Source organism: Pseudorca crassidens, chromosome 2, assembly GCF_039906515.1.
Source record: "Pseudorca crassidens isolate mPseCra1 chromosome 2, mPseCra1.hap1, whole genome shotgun sequence".
NCBI classification, from domain to species: Eukaryota; Metazoa; Chordata; class Mammalia; order Artiodactyla; family Delphinidae; genus Pseudorca; species Pseudorca crassidens.
In genome coordinates this window covers 60,243,875-60,260,499 of record NC_090297.1, presented here as the reverse complement: position 1 = coordinate 60,260,499, position 16,625 = coordinate 60,243,875, and the positions used below count along the sequence as shown (strand labels likewise).

Here is a 16,625-nt window from a genome sequence, read left to right as displayed (position 1 = left end):
TCTAGGCTTCTGTGGGTTTGTCTTTTCATTTTCTTGATAGGGTCCTTTGAAACAAGTTTTCTTTGAATTTTGATGGAATCATTTTCTTTCTTTTTTTGCTTATGTGTTTGGTTTCATATCTAAAAGTCCTTTGCAAAATCCTGTTTTATAAAGATTTTCTCCTATTTTTCCTTCTATGAGTTTTATACTTTTGCTCTTACATTCATGTCTTTGATCCACTTTGAGTTAATTTTTATATATAGTATGAGATAAGGGTATAATTTCATTCTTTTGCTTGTGACTATCCAGTTTCTGTGTACCATTTGTTGAAAAGAATTCTTTTCTCACTGAATGGTCTTGGCATTTTTTGTTGAATATCACTTAACTATAAATGTAGGATTTATTCTGGACTCTCAATTTTATTCCATTGATCTGTATGTCTATCCTGTGCCAGTACTACACTATCTTGATACCATTGCTTTGTACTAAGTTCTGAAATTGGGAAGTGTAAGTCCTACTTTATTCTTCTTTCTTGGGTTTGTCTTGGCTATTCTGGGTTTCTTGCAATCGCATACAAATTTTAGAATCAGCTTGTTAATTTCTACAAAGAAGTCAGCTGGGTTTCTGATAGGGATTACATTGAATCTAGATCAGTTTATGGAATATCGCCATCTTAGTTTTTTTAATCAAAAAGTCAATAAATGTATATGGTAAAAAAAATTCAAGCAATATATAAGAACATACAATGAAAAATAAATCTATTTGTCACAGTAGTCCCCTCCCAAGAGACATCAGCCTCTCTCTTTACAGTCTCCTTCATGCTGATTATTAAAAGTAGCTCTTTGGAAAGTGTTGAGAATATTCTATTTCAATATGTAATCATGCTAATATACATGTATATTTAAAAAATAATGCTGGGTTTTGTTGCTGGTTTAATATATCTCTCTGCTGATGTAATTTGGCAATATATATTACGTATTTTTTAAAGTGACATAACCAAATCGCTAGGGAACTTCTAAATACCAAAGCATTTCACTTGGTATTAATATTTCTCTCGGTGTCTTTTATTTCTATTTGATATTCTGTCATTTATTCTGTGCTACTTCTGTAAATAAAATATTTATATGATATGTATTTGTGTGGAAAATAATCACTTAATAATTATTGATTAATGAATAACTGATGAGCTTAATGCAAGAGAAATACACTTGGTATTATTCAACAAATGTTCACTAAATGCCTGCTGGGTTGAAGCAAGATCAAGGATACTACTGATTTTTTTTTTTTTTTAATGTTCTTTTGGCAAGCCTCTGCTCTTAACATATGAATACTAGGACCGTTTTATCGTTTTTGCATCGCTGAAAATTAATAGTCTTCTTTTATTTCTGTCTAGATTGCTGAAGTCTCTTTTGCCAAAAAATCACAAAGCTCTCTCTTTTAAATGTGTATGATTTTTGTTTGTTTTGTTTTTTATGCCATATTATGACAGTGTGAAACATTAAACAGTCTCTGGAGATTAGTGAAAGGGTTGATTGTATGTAAATGTGTAAGTAGGTATGCATGTTAGGAAATATCTATTTAAAATAAAGTCTTAATTTGCTAAGAAAGATCTTAATGTGAGTAATGTACCAAAAGCTTACTTGACTCTGCAAATTGCCAGATTTTAAATGATTGGGGATAATCAGCTTCATAGTATCCTAAACTGAAAAGATAGGCAGATGCCTATTTGGTAGAAATTTTTGGGAAATAATACTTTTCCTTTGTTAACAAATTCCTTCATTAGAAGTAATACCATATTATTCTTGCTTAAGAGGAAGGATTGCTTGTCATTGTTTCTTCTGAGACATTGTAGTTATTCTTTATTCTTTCCTACTCCTAAATTTTCTTATGGTAGGATTTATTAAAATATTTTGAACTTTATTTCTATTAAATAAAGATTAAATTCTAGATCTAGATTTGAGATATTGGAAATAAAGCATATGAAAAGATATTTTTACCAGTAATATCTATCAATAGAAATCATATAAACTATTTTTAAATATTTTTAAGAATTTTAAAAATGACTTTGCAGTATAAATATTGGTTTTTATATAACTTTTCTTTTGCCAGATGATGGACTTAGCCAAAGTGATTCTGTTACTGAGACTGCCATGACACTACCAAGTGAATCTAGAGTCAATGTACACGCCATCATCACATTAAAAATATTAGACTATAGGTATGTAATTCATTTTTTTAAATGTTGCAAAACACATAGGAAACTTTTAGAAATAATCCTTCAGAAAAATTGGTGAAGAATTCATCAGAGTGCATTAGTACTTAGAATAATAGCAATTGCAAAAACAGTGATGAGATAAAAGCATATTAAAAGTACAGTGAACTTAAATGCCCATTCCTTAGGTGATTTGTGTTGATTAGGCTTAAGAGATAGATAAACGGTTGTTAATAGTAAAATTTTTATAATAAAGAACATTTTATTATTATAAAAAATAAGAGTGACAGTATTCATTGGTAATAAAATTTTCTGACTCAGTTACCAACATCCAGAGAGAATTTTATATTGGAGGGGCTCCTATATTGGTAACTAAAAAATAAGTATCATTTATTTAATGAACACCTCAAACAGGCAAAGCGTGAGAGGTTGTACTCTGTTTATATATTTGAATACAAGTCAAATAATATGTCATAATAATGTGCTCTGGTAGCACATATGATAAACCTGAAATAATTACAATGTTGGTATATAAACTGAGGCAGAAGTCTAATAATTTTTATATATTATGGGTGTGTGTTCGATTGGAGAAAGAAGATACCTATGCAGAGATTGGAAGTGGTTGTCAAGTATTCTTCAGTACTATCTAAGGCAACAATGATAAAAACCAATACTGTCAAAACTCTTGCAGTGATTAGCTCATGTCTGGGTATTGTAATGAAAATAAAAAAGAATACAGACTCAAGTTAGATAGTGACTGGGTTTGTTCAGTTACCCACACAGCCAGCATTAATTTCTGGCCTCTCTTCCTTAATGTATCAGTAGGTACCACCTGCTGAGTGGTTAAGATTCAGTCTCTGTTTCAGATTTGTTATGTTCCATTCACATAGAAATCACTACCCTAAACCACCTTCCTTCTTTGACACTGTAACACAGGGTAGTACTCTTCCCTACTTGTAGTTGTGTCCTTAGCATAACATAGCAATTTAGCATGTCTTATCTTACGCATAATATATCCATTTATTCAGTAGGTATTTTTGGAGTCTACTAGGTATGTATCAAATTCTATGCTAGGTGTTGTAATACACTGAATGATCAGACAGACTTGATTCCTGCCTTGGAATTTCTTAGCTTAAAATTCCTTTTATCTCTGGGTTCCATTCTCTCCACCCTGCATGGATATGATTTATTGAGTTTCTATTCTGTGCTGGACTTTGTACTAGGTACTTCACATATGCTCTTGCTTTTAATCATTTAAAAAATCTATAAAGTAGTATTGATACAACTTTTTTTTGGTGGGGTGTAATCATTCCCATCCTTTAAAGGTACAGATGTCACAAAAGCATAATGAAGATAGTGCTTAAGACCATACATCTTAAATTGTTTTGATTTGAAATTTATTGTAATTTGTTTTCCTTGGAGTCTTTAATTGGACAGGAGTATTCTATTTAAAATATAAATTATTTCCCAATCTTAAAGCATAAATGCCTTCAACTAAAGTTTTAAACATAGCGTAAATCTTCAAAGTTTAATTTGAATAAATCAGTTTCCCATGACTTGAGCATTTCTGATGGAAAAGATAGAAGTGCTCCATCTGCACAGCAGAAAATGGGTCCTGAAAGCAAAAGTGGAAGGCATAATAACAGTGAAATCTAGGCTTTTTATCATTTTTTTTTACCTTTTATCTTTCTGTATACTGTATGCTTTTCTTATACAGTTCTCCCATAACACACATTATATGTAATATTGTTTTCTTGCTCATACAGTCATTCGACACTCCATTGAAGATTCTTTTAAGTGGATGAGGTTAGGCATTAAAAATTGTAAAAGAATAACATAAGCATAACAGCTAATTATAACATAAAATTGTTAAATCTGCAAATGTCAGAGTTCTACTATACTTTCATTTAAGATTAAATTTATATTTTATTGAAAATATAACTGAAAATTTTAATGAAAAGGAAATGTATTTATGTTTATATTTGCAAAAAATCTGACATAAATAACAATGACTAATTCTTCAGATTCTAATTTCATAGAACTGAGGTTTAAGGAAGGTAAATTACAAAGCTTATTTTATTAATGGAAGAACCAGGAATAGTTTAATCCAAGGCCACTACCCTGTGTACCTTTTCACATGCTAAATGAGAGAGAAATTGTTTTAGGTTATGAGAAAACTAGTTTAGTACAGTGTTGAACTTTTAAAAATGATTGTTGTCTTATAGTTAACTATATACCCAAAGAAAGTTGAGAGCTAACCTGTGTTAGAGATTTTTAAGAAAAGGGGTGAGAACAGTTCTTTAAATTATACATTTAGTTTTACTCTGAGGTAGAGGAATCTATTTACTGTTCCTTTACTGTATGACTTTTGGACATCTTAGGCTCTGAAGATATTTGTTTTTATTCCCATTGAGTATATGACTACACAGAAGGTGTGGCACAAAGCGTTATGACACAATATGTTGTCTGAATTCCTAACAGTTAACATTTTGTGGGTTGGCAGGTTTTTTTAGCATTTTTTACAGAACTTCATAATCAACTACCTTGAAAAATCTCCTTATGAAATCTTTAAAGGCCTTTAAAATGAAAAGCAATAATCATATCTTTCCAGATTGCTAAGAATGATGCATTTTAAACCATTTTTCATTTAGTGATAAACAAACAACTTTGATTCCTGATGAAGTGTTTGATGCAGTAAAAAGTAACATTATCACTTCTGTTAACTTCAGTAAGAATCAGCTATGTGAAATTCCCAAAAGGTAAGAACTGTTCGTGATGCTATTTCTGTTAAGTTGTGAATCATTCTCAGTTGTACTTGCATCTTAGTTGCAAGAATAATTATTTTTCATAGTTTTTTAATTTAAAAGTATATGTAAAATTTCTTACATTGTTAATATTTGAGGGATTTGGTAAAATTTACTTAAGTATTCCCTGAGACACTTTTAACATTGGTTCTGAGAGATAGATAGGTTAAAACTTTCTTTTTCATTTACATTTTAAACTTGGAAAATAGGTATTAGAATTATTAAAAATATTACTTTTTTCCTATATAGTGAAATATCAGAGGAAAGTTTTAAGAGATCATCTAAAGCCAATTTCATGTAGATTAATAGGAATTTGGGGCTTTATGTTAATGAATTGCCAAGCCAGTGAATTTTTCCACTGATAGTAAAAGCAAAATTGACAACTCTGTTAACATTTTTCTCCTAGAAAAGGATTCTTCATTTACAAACATTAGAAATCATTTGCATTATACTTTGTACTGTTTAATACATCTCTCTGGATGTTAATTATAGCACAATCTTTAGGTTTTGAGAGAATATTAGTTTAGTATAGTGTTGAACTTCTAAAAATGATTGTTATCTTGCCATTAACTATATACCCAAAGAAAGTTGACAAATAGCCTTGCAATTAAAACAGCACTATGGGAGACAGGATAGGGTAATCATAAAGAATTTGGGCAATAGAGTCAGTTGCTTGTATCTATATCCCAGATCTATGAGCTTTGTGGCTTTGGGCAGGTTTAACTAGCTTCTCTTAGTTTCCTCAGTTGTGAAGTAGAGATAATAATAGACCTATTTATAAGAGTTAAATTAAATGACATATCCACTTAAAGCATTTAACCAGTGCCTAGCACTTAATAAATACTTAAGTACTTTAAAAAAAAAGAAAAAGAAAGAAAAGATGATGTATTGGGGAAATTTCATCTGACTGCCCAAAATTTTTTTAGATGGCTTAAAATTTTTAAAAAGTCAGACAAACTATTACTTGCATTCTATTTATAGAGAATAGTTTGAGGAATGTAGATCTTGAAAGGTGATAACTTTAAGAGATTCTACTGAGAAAGGGGATCTAGTTCATCTTCTTTTTCTCTCTTGTTTAAAGTGTTCAGAAAGTATTTGATAGAATAGTTGAGCATTTAGATTGGCTGTTAGATATGACAAGTTTGCCTTGGGGATCCTAGATCAAACAAGGTGATTGGGGATGAAGATGGAAGGAGTTAAAAGATATTATGTTATTGCTTACTTTCTCATATTATTCCACAGTCTGATTATTTTTATGCAAAACAGTATGCTATTCTGTTACCACAGTTATTTTGTCATTTTTTTTCACAAGTCACTAAATTGATTGCAAAAATAATACTTATTTATAAAATATTGGACTAAATGAAGAGACAAGTAATTTATCGTCTCATCACTGATTTATTCTATTGACTTCCTGGCATATTTTATTTCAAGCTGCTACCCATTTAGAATTATACATATAATTCGTATCTTGAGTGGTTTATTTGTCATAAACATTTTCCCATGTTGTAAACAATACTTTAAACATGTATTTATCTATATACCATAAGCTTGATTGTAAATAAAACAAAACATTGTATCTCTAAACCAAATTTTCAGAAGAATTACTAAATCAGAGTATGGCTCTTGATACATAAGTCCAAAAGCTTTCCAAAAAAGTTTTATCAGTTACATATCCAGACTCATGGTATCTTTCATGATGGTTTCTTTCACTTTTAATCTTCTTTAGCACAGCATTTGATATTCTTTCTTTCTTTTTTTTTTCTTTGCTAATATGATAGACAAAAATGATTTACAGTTTAACTTTTGTTTTTTGGCAAATCATATGTAACATCTCTTGTTCTTAAATTAATATCATACTTTCAAACTACTAAGTTTGATCAGGTTTACTTAGAAGTATTTAATTCTTCCTCTCTAAGTATTTGGCTTAAGTTGCTTAGTAGTAACACTTAGCAAACCTAGGAATTAACTTACTGTTTTCTTGCAATCATGATTAAATGATAATTTGGATAAGAGATACTATACTTTTAAAATGTTGCCATATCTAAAAAGCATTTTGATGTATCAGATACTTCTGGTACTTAGATGGTTTTATATTATGGAGTCTAAAACAATAACTACGATGTTACAGAATATATGTCTGACAATTTATTTTATGGATTCAAGTCACAGATATAGTATAAACATTGCCTAGATTGAATTTTTTTTGTCCATAATTGGTTTAAATATAAACTGAATGGTTTCTTAAACTTCAATCTACATTTAAGGTCAAATAGAAATTCTTGGACAGATAATATTATGGCTATTTTTCAAAACCTATTTTTATCAGTTACACATCCAAACTGATTGCAATTTTTATGAGAAAAGTAACAGTTACAGAAAATCTTAATTAGCAAAAATAATGTAAGATTTTTTTTCCTCTATAGTCTGCTTGTAGTTTTGAAGTTCTGACAGTGAATTCAAATAGTATTAACATTTAAAAATTATTTTTGTTTCAGGATTGTGGAACTGAAGGAAATGGTTTCTGATGTCAATCTCAGTTTTAATAAGCTTTCCTTTATATCCTTGGAATTATGTATGCTTCAAAAATTAACCTTTATAGATCTCAGGTATTTATTGATACTGTTGCTTCCCTTTTTAAAAAATTATTTATTATTTATTTTTTTTTGGCTGCATTGGGTCTTCATTGCTGTGTGTGGGCTTTCTCTAGTTGTGGCGAGTGGGGGCTACTCTTTGTTATGGTGCGTGGGCTTCTCATTGCGGTGGCTTCTTGTTGTGGAGACAGGCATGTGGGCTTCAATAGTTGTGACTCGTGAGCTCTAGAGTGCAGGCTCAGTAGTGTGACCCACGGGCTTAGTTGCTCTGCGGCATGTGGGATCTTCCCGAACCTGGACTTTACCTGGTTTACCCTGTTAAATCTATTATTAAAGAGTTAACTGCAGTATCAGTTGGTTGCACATTGCCATTAGGATTTGGCAAATTAATCAAATACTTGAAGCAGCTGACCGATTCAGAATTCTCAGGACACAGCCTTAATGAAATCAAGAATTGACAAACTGAGCTGCATAAATTTTTGTCTGGTCAACATTTTAATTATAAACTAAAGTTGTACAGATTTTCAAACTTTGTAAATCATCTTTTTTCTCTCTAATTTAGGAATAATTTTTTAAATTCTTTGCCTGAAGAAATGGAATCATTGATAAGACTACAAACAATCAACCTTTCCTTTAATAGGTAAGAAACAGAACAGACAAATCTGAATAACAATTTTCTGTGGAAAATTTGTAGGTCTTACTAGAGAATACAACTAAAAGAACCAAATAAACAAAAAGGCCCTATATGTTTTCTTTATTTAAATATCCAGGTTTGTTTTCACTTAGTTCTACTTAGAATTAAAAGTGATGTTGCTTTTTTAGAATTTTCACAACTGATGTCTAGTAGATTTTTTGTTTCTTTTAGCCATTTTAAGAAACCTGTAAGCTAGTAGGAAGACAAATATGCAAATAAATAATTCTAATCACTGTAGTGGAAGCACAGTGCATAGACATAAGTGTTTCCAGAGATTACGTGAAGGTAGAGGAGGTAGCTCTGAAACTGAGGCTTGGAAAATAGACATTTGCCAGACACACAGGGATATGGCATCCCATGTAGAGCAAATAGCATATACTAAGGCACAAGGATGTGAGAAAATGATGGGACACGTCAAGAAGTTCAATATGGCTCGGACCACAAAGTGGGAAAGTAGAAGAGTGGAAGTCACAAATGAAGTTGGGTGTGTAAGCAGTAGCCAGCCCTTTAAGAGCTTTTTATACCCAGTGAAATTTAGATTTTATTCTGTAAACACTATGAAGATACTACTAATAATTAAGAATAGCTAGTATTTATTGGGAGCTCATTTATTAATATTTATTATCTGCTGACTCCGGACCAAGTACTTTACATGTATTACCTCATTTAATCCTCACAAAAGCCCTACATGGTAGGTTCTGTTATTATGTCCATTTAGAAATCGAGGATTAGGAATTAAGTAACTCACTTAAGGTTCACATAGATTATAGAGCTGGGGTTTGAGCCCAGGTGTTTTGACTCTAGAAGTTGGGCTCTTAACAACTATGTCATATTGTTTCCTATGGTGAAAGTTGATTCTGGTAAAAGTTAATATAAATATTATTAGCTATCATTTAATATATTACAGATACTATACCAAGGTCTTCAAGTATATAAGTTTAGTACTATTATTATTCCTCATTTACAGATGAGGAATCTAAGGCACAGTGATGTTAAAATATTGCCTATTTAAGTTTTTGTTCCGTCTACTCTATTATTTGTGTTTTCTCATGTGTAGGTTATACCACTGTTGTCATTATTTAAAAATATATGCACTTCTCAGATTTCTTCTAATTTTTATTTTTGAATTGAACTATCGATTCTCTATTGAGCTATCAATTGCATTGTTAATTAATGTCTTTTGGGGAGCTGGCAAAACCTAACCGTAACTTCTGTGTTAACTGGTGAGCTACATCTTTTTTAATTACCTTATTTATGGGTTGTGCGGGAGAAAAAGAGGAGATACTATTTAGGGTGGTTTGGTCCATCTGTACTCCTTGTTATTGATTCTCCGATCCCTCTAATTACAAAGGTGCCTTGAGTTTACTGTTCATTATTGCTTTTTTTTTTTTTCTTAAACATCAAGGCAGCAAAGGAAGGGCAGTATGGGGAAGTGAAAAGGCCAACTGTAAAGCTTTCTTTCAGCTCATCCTTGTCTTTTCTAGTTGAGGCAGCAGTTTGCCTCACACTAAAACCAAACTAGCTTCTGTCCCCCAAAAGATCCTCAGGGATTTTGTGTTAATTACTGAGAATTGCTCTGAGAGCCATAAGCTTTCCCATCTCTCTTGTGGCATCTTCAGGGCTGCTTTGGGTGAGAAAGCCAGCAGCCTATAGTAGTTTTGTCATTTTTTCAAAAACCAAAATGAGTGTATTTTTGGTTGTTGAAAAAATGACAAAACTAGTCAGTTTCGAAGCTTAAGTCAAAGCAAAGTATAAATCTCTAACTTTTACTTAAGATATTGGCAGTGATTCTCTTTCATAAGAAGTAAAAGTGAACTAAGGAAGAATACCTACATGGAGACATTATACTGAGAGCACTTCAGGAAGATTTCCTTGTCTCCTGAATGAGAAAAGAAAAACATAGGAGAATTTACTCCAAACTTTTGTTTGATTTTATACATTAAATAGAAACTGTTACAAGTGTGTCCACTTAATATATATTTCAAGGTTTCCAGAATTAATCCAGTTTTAAAAATTTTTCTGAAAAATTTAAATGCAGAACTTATACCAAATATTAAAAACTTACATTAAGAAAACTTTATCTCTATTTGAGATAAACTTTATCTCTATTTGAAGGAATGATTTTGCTTCTGATTCTAATATATTTAGGTGTTCTCTTCATATTCTTATAGGTTCAAAATACTACCTGAAGTTCTGTATCGAATTCCCACACTTGAAACAATTTTGATTAGTAATAATCAGGTTGGATCTGTGGACCCTCAGAAAATGAAGACAATGGAAAATCTGATTACATTGGACCTTCAAAATAATGACCTCCTACAAATTCCACCAGAGCTCGGTAATTGTGTGAACTTAAGGTAAATGCACCATTCTACTAAGTTTTTCCATTCGATTTGTTGAAGTGTTATTTTTTTGTTTTGTTTTGTTTTTGTTTTTTGAGGTACTCTTGCAGGCAAGTTGAAATAAAAAATTTAATGTCCCATTAAAAATAACAGGTAACAAAACTCCGAATCCCAATTCTGTTTTTCAAATGTTACCAAATATATTTTTTAGTTTTTTTTTATACAGTATGTATATGTGTAAATACAGCAATTTATTGTTTCTAGTGATACTTTTCTCATCACTATGTATGTATATAATCTGAAACTCTACTGCATAAAAATGTCAAGGAAATATAAATTCCTTAGCTGTGCATATAAGTTTTTTCAATATCTGATTACAGACTACTACCATTTTTTCAAGGCCAGCATGGTCTTTCTTACTCTGTGTTTGCTGTTACCTCAGCCTCAAGTGCCTTTACCCTGCTTTTATCAGTAATCAACCTAATAATCACCTTTGAAAACCTTTCCGATATTCCAGGCAGAGTTAGTCCCTTCTCTGATTTCCCATCCTGCTTTATTTGGACTCATTTATACCATTTCTTTGTCCTCCTTTGGAAGAGTTACCCCAGTGCCTAGACCATAGTAAGCACCTAATAAGTGCTTGTTAAGTGAATATAAAGGGAATTTGAGACATGAACAGAAAGCCCAGTAGTTATCAGAATGTGTCAGAAAAATTTAATTATTGAAAACTGCATATGATGGTTTAGCGTATTTTACTTTACTAGAGTGGCACTAGTATCTTTCTCTGGTACCTCACAATACTGAATTATAGAAGACAAGTAAGTTGATTATTGTTATGTGCAATAGTTGTATTCTATAAAGTCTCCATGAACACCAAATTAGTAAATACTTAAACCATTGCTCCCTAGGGGAAATAACAGAGTTAGGCTCTTTCAAGCCTCTGGTCATGTTTTCATCAGCCAGTCAACATATAACCTTGTGTTATGTGTGTTTCTGTATTAAGATGCCTTATTTAATATTGTTAAATCATTAATATTGAGCTATGGCCAAACAGGACTGTGATTTATGCCTGAATGAAGCTTATCTAACATACGTATCTTCTGTGTAAGATACATGACATCCTTCTTGTGCTTACAAAAACTAGACATCACTTCAGCATTACGCTTGCAGGCCATATTAAACAGTGAAATCACCAAGAAAAGGTACAATAATACAAAAAATGTTGCACTAAATAGACCATGGAAGGAACATTTGTTTACAGTATGGGAGCTGAAACAAAAAAGGCAGAGTGTCACCTTGTTTGAGCTCAGTTGGGAATGTGCCTGTCAAGTGACTCAAATTTTTTGCTGCTCGTCCAAAATGACCTTCAAAATGCCACATGTATTGATTTGGGGGTTATGGGTAAATTTTAGTGAATAAGCAAATTTGGAGTCTGAGTAATGAAGATTGACTGTAATTAACTTTTTTTCTATAAATTAAGAAAATCATTCTTTAAAATAATTCCCAAGGTACAGGAATATTTGAAGATATAATTTAGATCTATGGTATAATATGTTGTGAATCCTTTGACTTTTATTTACATAAACACTTAAAGTTATTGAAAATTAATATAAAAGTCTCTATCTTATAATTTAAGATATTTCATTAATTAAATAAAGAAACAAATCAACCAGCACTTAGATCTTAAACTGAACCTCATTTCAGAACATTTAAAATAGATTTTATATATTGTGTCTGGTCAAGGGAAGGAGTATGAAGGCAGACATGTTAATGTTCCCAGTGTGGAAAAGGTTATATCGACTATGTTATAGTCTTTGGTATGAGTATTTGTCAGTTTGCTCATTCTAACACTTGTATAAATATAATTCACCCATTTAGTATATGGTCATTATAGGCTTGAGAAGGTGATGGGTAAAATGATGGTTCATATCGCAGCTCTTCTGTTTAATAGCTGTGTGATCTTGGACAAGACTTTCTTACCTTCCTGAACTTGTGTTTCATTATCTATAAAATAGAAATATTAATGGTGCCTACATCACAGGGTTGTTAAGATAATTAAGAGAGTCAGTGAATGTAAGTTACTTAGAACAATACCTTTCACATAATAAGTATTCATTTAATGTTGTTTCAGTCATTATTGTAGTTACAATTCCAATTGTTTTAATGCTTAGATTTGAAAAGGGACAAATTCTTAAAAACACACAAATTTTGCTTATAAAATAGCAAATGAAATTAGAAGAAAAGCCTCCCTAATAGAAAATGTTTTAAATTCTTAATTTCTCTCCTTTGTTTAGGACATTGCTACTAGATGGAAATCCGTTCCGCGTTCCTCGAGCAGCCATATTAATGAAAGGAACAGCTGCTATTCTGGAATATTTGAGAGACCGAATTCCTACTTAAGTTGGAGTTGTTACATAATCTTGGTCATGTTAATTCTTAGAGTTCTTAGATTGATAACTAACATATTTCTAAGGTATCATGTACATTTATAATGGTGTAACTACATATAGTGTTCATACATTTGCTCTGAATGTTTTGCATAAGATTTATCCTCACTTTCATTCCCTTATAACATAGCAAACAGTTTCTTCAGAAGTGAATTTTTATTTATCACAGTTTAATATTTTTATAATGACAAAGCATTGTTGTAGAGGTGGGGTTTTTTTTCCCATTTCTGTTTGTGTTACGTATATTATGACCAATTGACTTGAATATGACCATCCAGTTTCTACCCTTTTATTGGATATAAAATTGAATTGAATTTTGTTTAATACTGTTCTTTGGCATTTAAAAAAATAAGACTTTTCATTATCCATAATAGGACTTTTATGATGTGGTTGGTGTCAGTATAAGTTTCAAATTAATATTTACTGGCTTGTTTTTGTTTATATAGTTGAAATGTTTTTTCCTAGCCTTTTTTACATGTTTCATGAAATCATTTTGTCGGGGTTTCTAATGTCACAGAAATGCTACATAAGATATGGTTATTGGTGGAGAAAATAGTAAAAGTGTTGTTATAATTGCTCTCACAATTCTGAATTTAAAACTTGACTGGGTTTTGTTTTTTTTTTTAAGATGTCTTAGTGTTAAGTTTCGATACAGTAATCTAGTACTTCTAGATTCAACAAATTTAAAGGAACTGGATCTGCATATTTTTCCCTCAGAGTGTGAGCATTTAAAAAATACCTTTTGTTCTTTTAAAAAAAAGTACTGAAATTTTATTAATTTTTATGGATAACAGCAACAGAAAATAATAGCATATACTACATAGAAATCTTGAAATGTATTTTGTTTAAATACTTACTAAGCAGGTATTTGTATATATAATTACTCTGTTGATGTGTTCTAATCCATCCTTGTGCCTTTTTTTTATTTCCAGGGTCTTAATTTTTAAATTTGCTTGTAGTCATGTGGTAATTTTCTAAAAGGGAATTTGTTATATTTGATAAAAATCAAATATAAACATTTATACCAAAAATATCAGAAGTAAGTAGGCTAGTCAGTCATTATAAAACATACTATGTGATTCTATTAAGTAACTAATCAATAGAATGTATATTAGTTTATATAAATAGTTGGATGGATAGGTACGTAGGTAGGTAGATAGATAGACAGGTGGATGGATGGATAGATAGCTTTTGGATGATTGAGACATGCTCATATTATGAAAAAAAATCATTGCTAATAAAGATAAATACTACGTGTTCATTAAAAAGTTACATTTTTCAAATATTGATTACAATGTTTATGTTTTTGGTTTAAAAGAAACATGCCCTTTTCATACAACAACTCTGTGGCTGCCTAAGAAATCTGCTTCGGTATTAAACAAAAGACATTTTACAATAAGGTGACATTTTATTATTTATACAATAAAGAGACTTTTATGTTATTCAAAACACTTTTTTTAAATACTGAAAAAGTTGAGTACACCAAAGCCGAAAAATGGCTCTGCTATACACTGCACAGCATTATTTTAGTCCCTGTATTTTGTATCTGTACAGAAAGCATCTTCAAAATGCATTCTAATCACATTGTACACCTTTACTGATAAGTGTCAATACGTAAAATAAAACTGGAGAATACAGCTTGCATTTGCAAATTAACTGACAACGTAATTTCACTGATTCAGTAAATTTAAAATATAGATTCATAGGACTTCTTTGCACATAAAATGAAGCAGCTTTCAAGGTTGTCATGGTCTCATACTGCAAAAAAACCATTAACTACATTCACAATCTATGTTAATAAAGTAGTAAATATGTCTTCATTCAGTTTTTATTTACATCAATATGTAATTCAACTAAAAAGTACTGTTAATTGTGATAGAGTAATTTCTTTTTTAACACATACAAAAATGACAATTTTTATATATAATTTGAGCTCAAAATCACGATTATCTCAAAATATTAATTACAATACAGCCATTTCAATTAAACATGTCATGATTTAACTTTTTATAAAATGGTAAAATTTGTTATTAAAGTAAGCAATTTGTTTTGTATTGGCTAGAGTTCACCCACGTAGAAAACCTTAAATGGTAAGAGGTGTTTCCAGCCCCCTCCCACCCGAATTTGTATACAGCCACCTAAGCTAGCAAAGAGACAGAAAAGGCCCCAATTTATAAAGATTAAGCCTCTTTTGCTATACCGCTGTGGCTTGTTGTTTCTTCCATAAAAGCTTTACAAGGGTAGTGTCAATAAACTATGCAGTGAAATGCATGCATTAATATACAGTATGTCTGTAAAATGTTAGTGTTTACTCTAGTGCACATTAAAATGTTCACAAAGACTGCAAAAGAAGTCATAAATAAAGAAGCATTTACAAAGATCTACCAATTGCAAATTGTAAACTTGAAAATTACTTGATAATATAATGGAATTTCTTTGAAAACAGATCCCAATTCAAGTTCTTTCTCTGGCTAAAGGAGCTCTAGTTACTTGGCCTTAAGATGTCACTGTTTAGCTGCACATATGGTAGAGAAGTCAGATGTCATAAAAGAATATGAGTCTAGAGACTGTCTTCATTTTACTGAAATAGTGGCCCAGTGTTGCATCACTGCTTAGGATTTTTTTTTTAAACTTACAGAAGAGTGAAATATTTCACTAACTGAAATTAGTGAAATTATATGACCTCAAATGAAAAATGGAAAATTTGTGTGTGTGTGCATGTGTTTAGCATATGGAAAAATATTAATATAAATAGGTAGAATTAGAGCTTCATTATACAGTAATAAAAGGATTATGCCCCAAAATAACTGAGGTCAAAAGAAATCAATTATCAAATAGTTTAGGAATGAGAGAATTTTCATGGATACTTAAAAATCCTAAAAACATAGTATCTAGTTTCTTTTTAATTCTTAACAAACCAATTAAAATTTAATCAATATCTTTGTTTAGAATTACTGTTGCTAATTTAATATTTCTTCTCTGAATCAAAAGAGGCCATAGTTCATATTTATGGTTTACTTATATACAGCTGGGTGGGGTCATGCCCTTGGCTGGTTATAAGGTGGGAAAAATGAAAATACAGTACCTGCAAACCTTACTTTTTGCAAGGTTGTTTTTGATGGTCTTTGAAATTTACAAACAGAATTCAGTAGATTTTTACCTCTGATGTTTCAACTAGGAAAAAATTCCTCTTTCATATGAAGACAGTGTCATTGTCCTTAAGCTTCCTTTAGTCCCTTCTATACACTGAGTACAGAGAGAAACTTGATTGGCTCTTGACACAAAAATATCTGGTTTATCTATCAATTATCTTTCTCATGAATACTAAGGCTTGCATTTTTGAGGAGGAAAACGTCGTTGAGGATGTTAAAGGGAAATGCCTAAACACCATAAAGCAGTATTAAACATTTATTGCATTCCATTGACACTAGGTGTCATCAAAGCTAAAACCAAATTTTCTAGAGTAAAAATTAACATAAAACATTCCTTTCTGCCCTGAACAGATGCCTTTCCACATTCAAGACCAATAAGAGTCCTCTTGAGTGGAAAGACT

The 16,625-nt window shown here is 31.0% G+C and overlaps 1 protein-coding gene across 1 annotated transcript in view; it reads left to right on the top strand.

Moving 5' to 3' along the window:
• LRRC40 (leucine rich repeat containing 40) overlaps positions 1-14,355 on the top strand; it is a 55,952-nt gene extending 41,597 nt beyond the window's left edge. Inside the window, exons 10-15 of the mRNA XM_067726545.1 lie at positions 2,089-2,197; positions 4,843-4,950; positions 7,494-7,604; positions 8,152-8,229; positions 10,455-10,640; positions 12,920-14,355. Of these exons, the coding sequence (XP_067582646.1) occupies positions 2,089-2,197; positions 4,843-4,950; positions 7,494-7,604; positions 8,152-8,229; positions 10,455-10,640; positions 12,920-13,025 (698 nt within the window). The 3' untranslated portion in view covers positions 13,026-14,355. The remainder of the gene's footprint in view (positions 1-2,088; positions 2,198-4,842; positions 4,951-7,493; positions 7,605-8,151; positions 8,230-10,454; positions 10,641-12,919) is intronic.
• Positions 14,356-16,625: the final 2,270 nt, after the last annotated feature.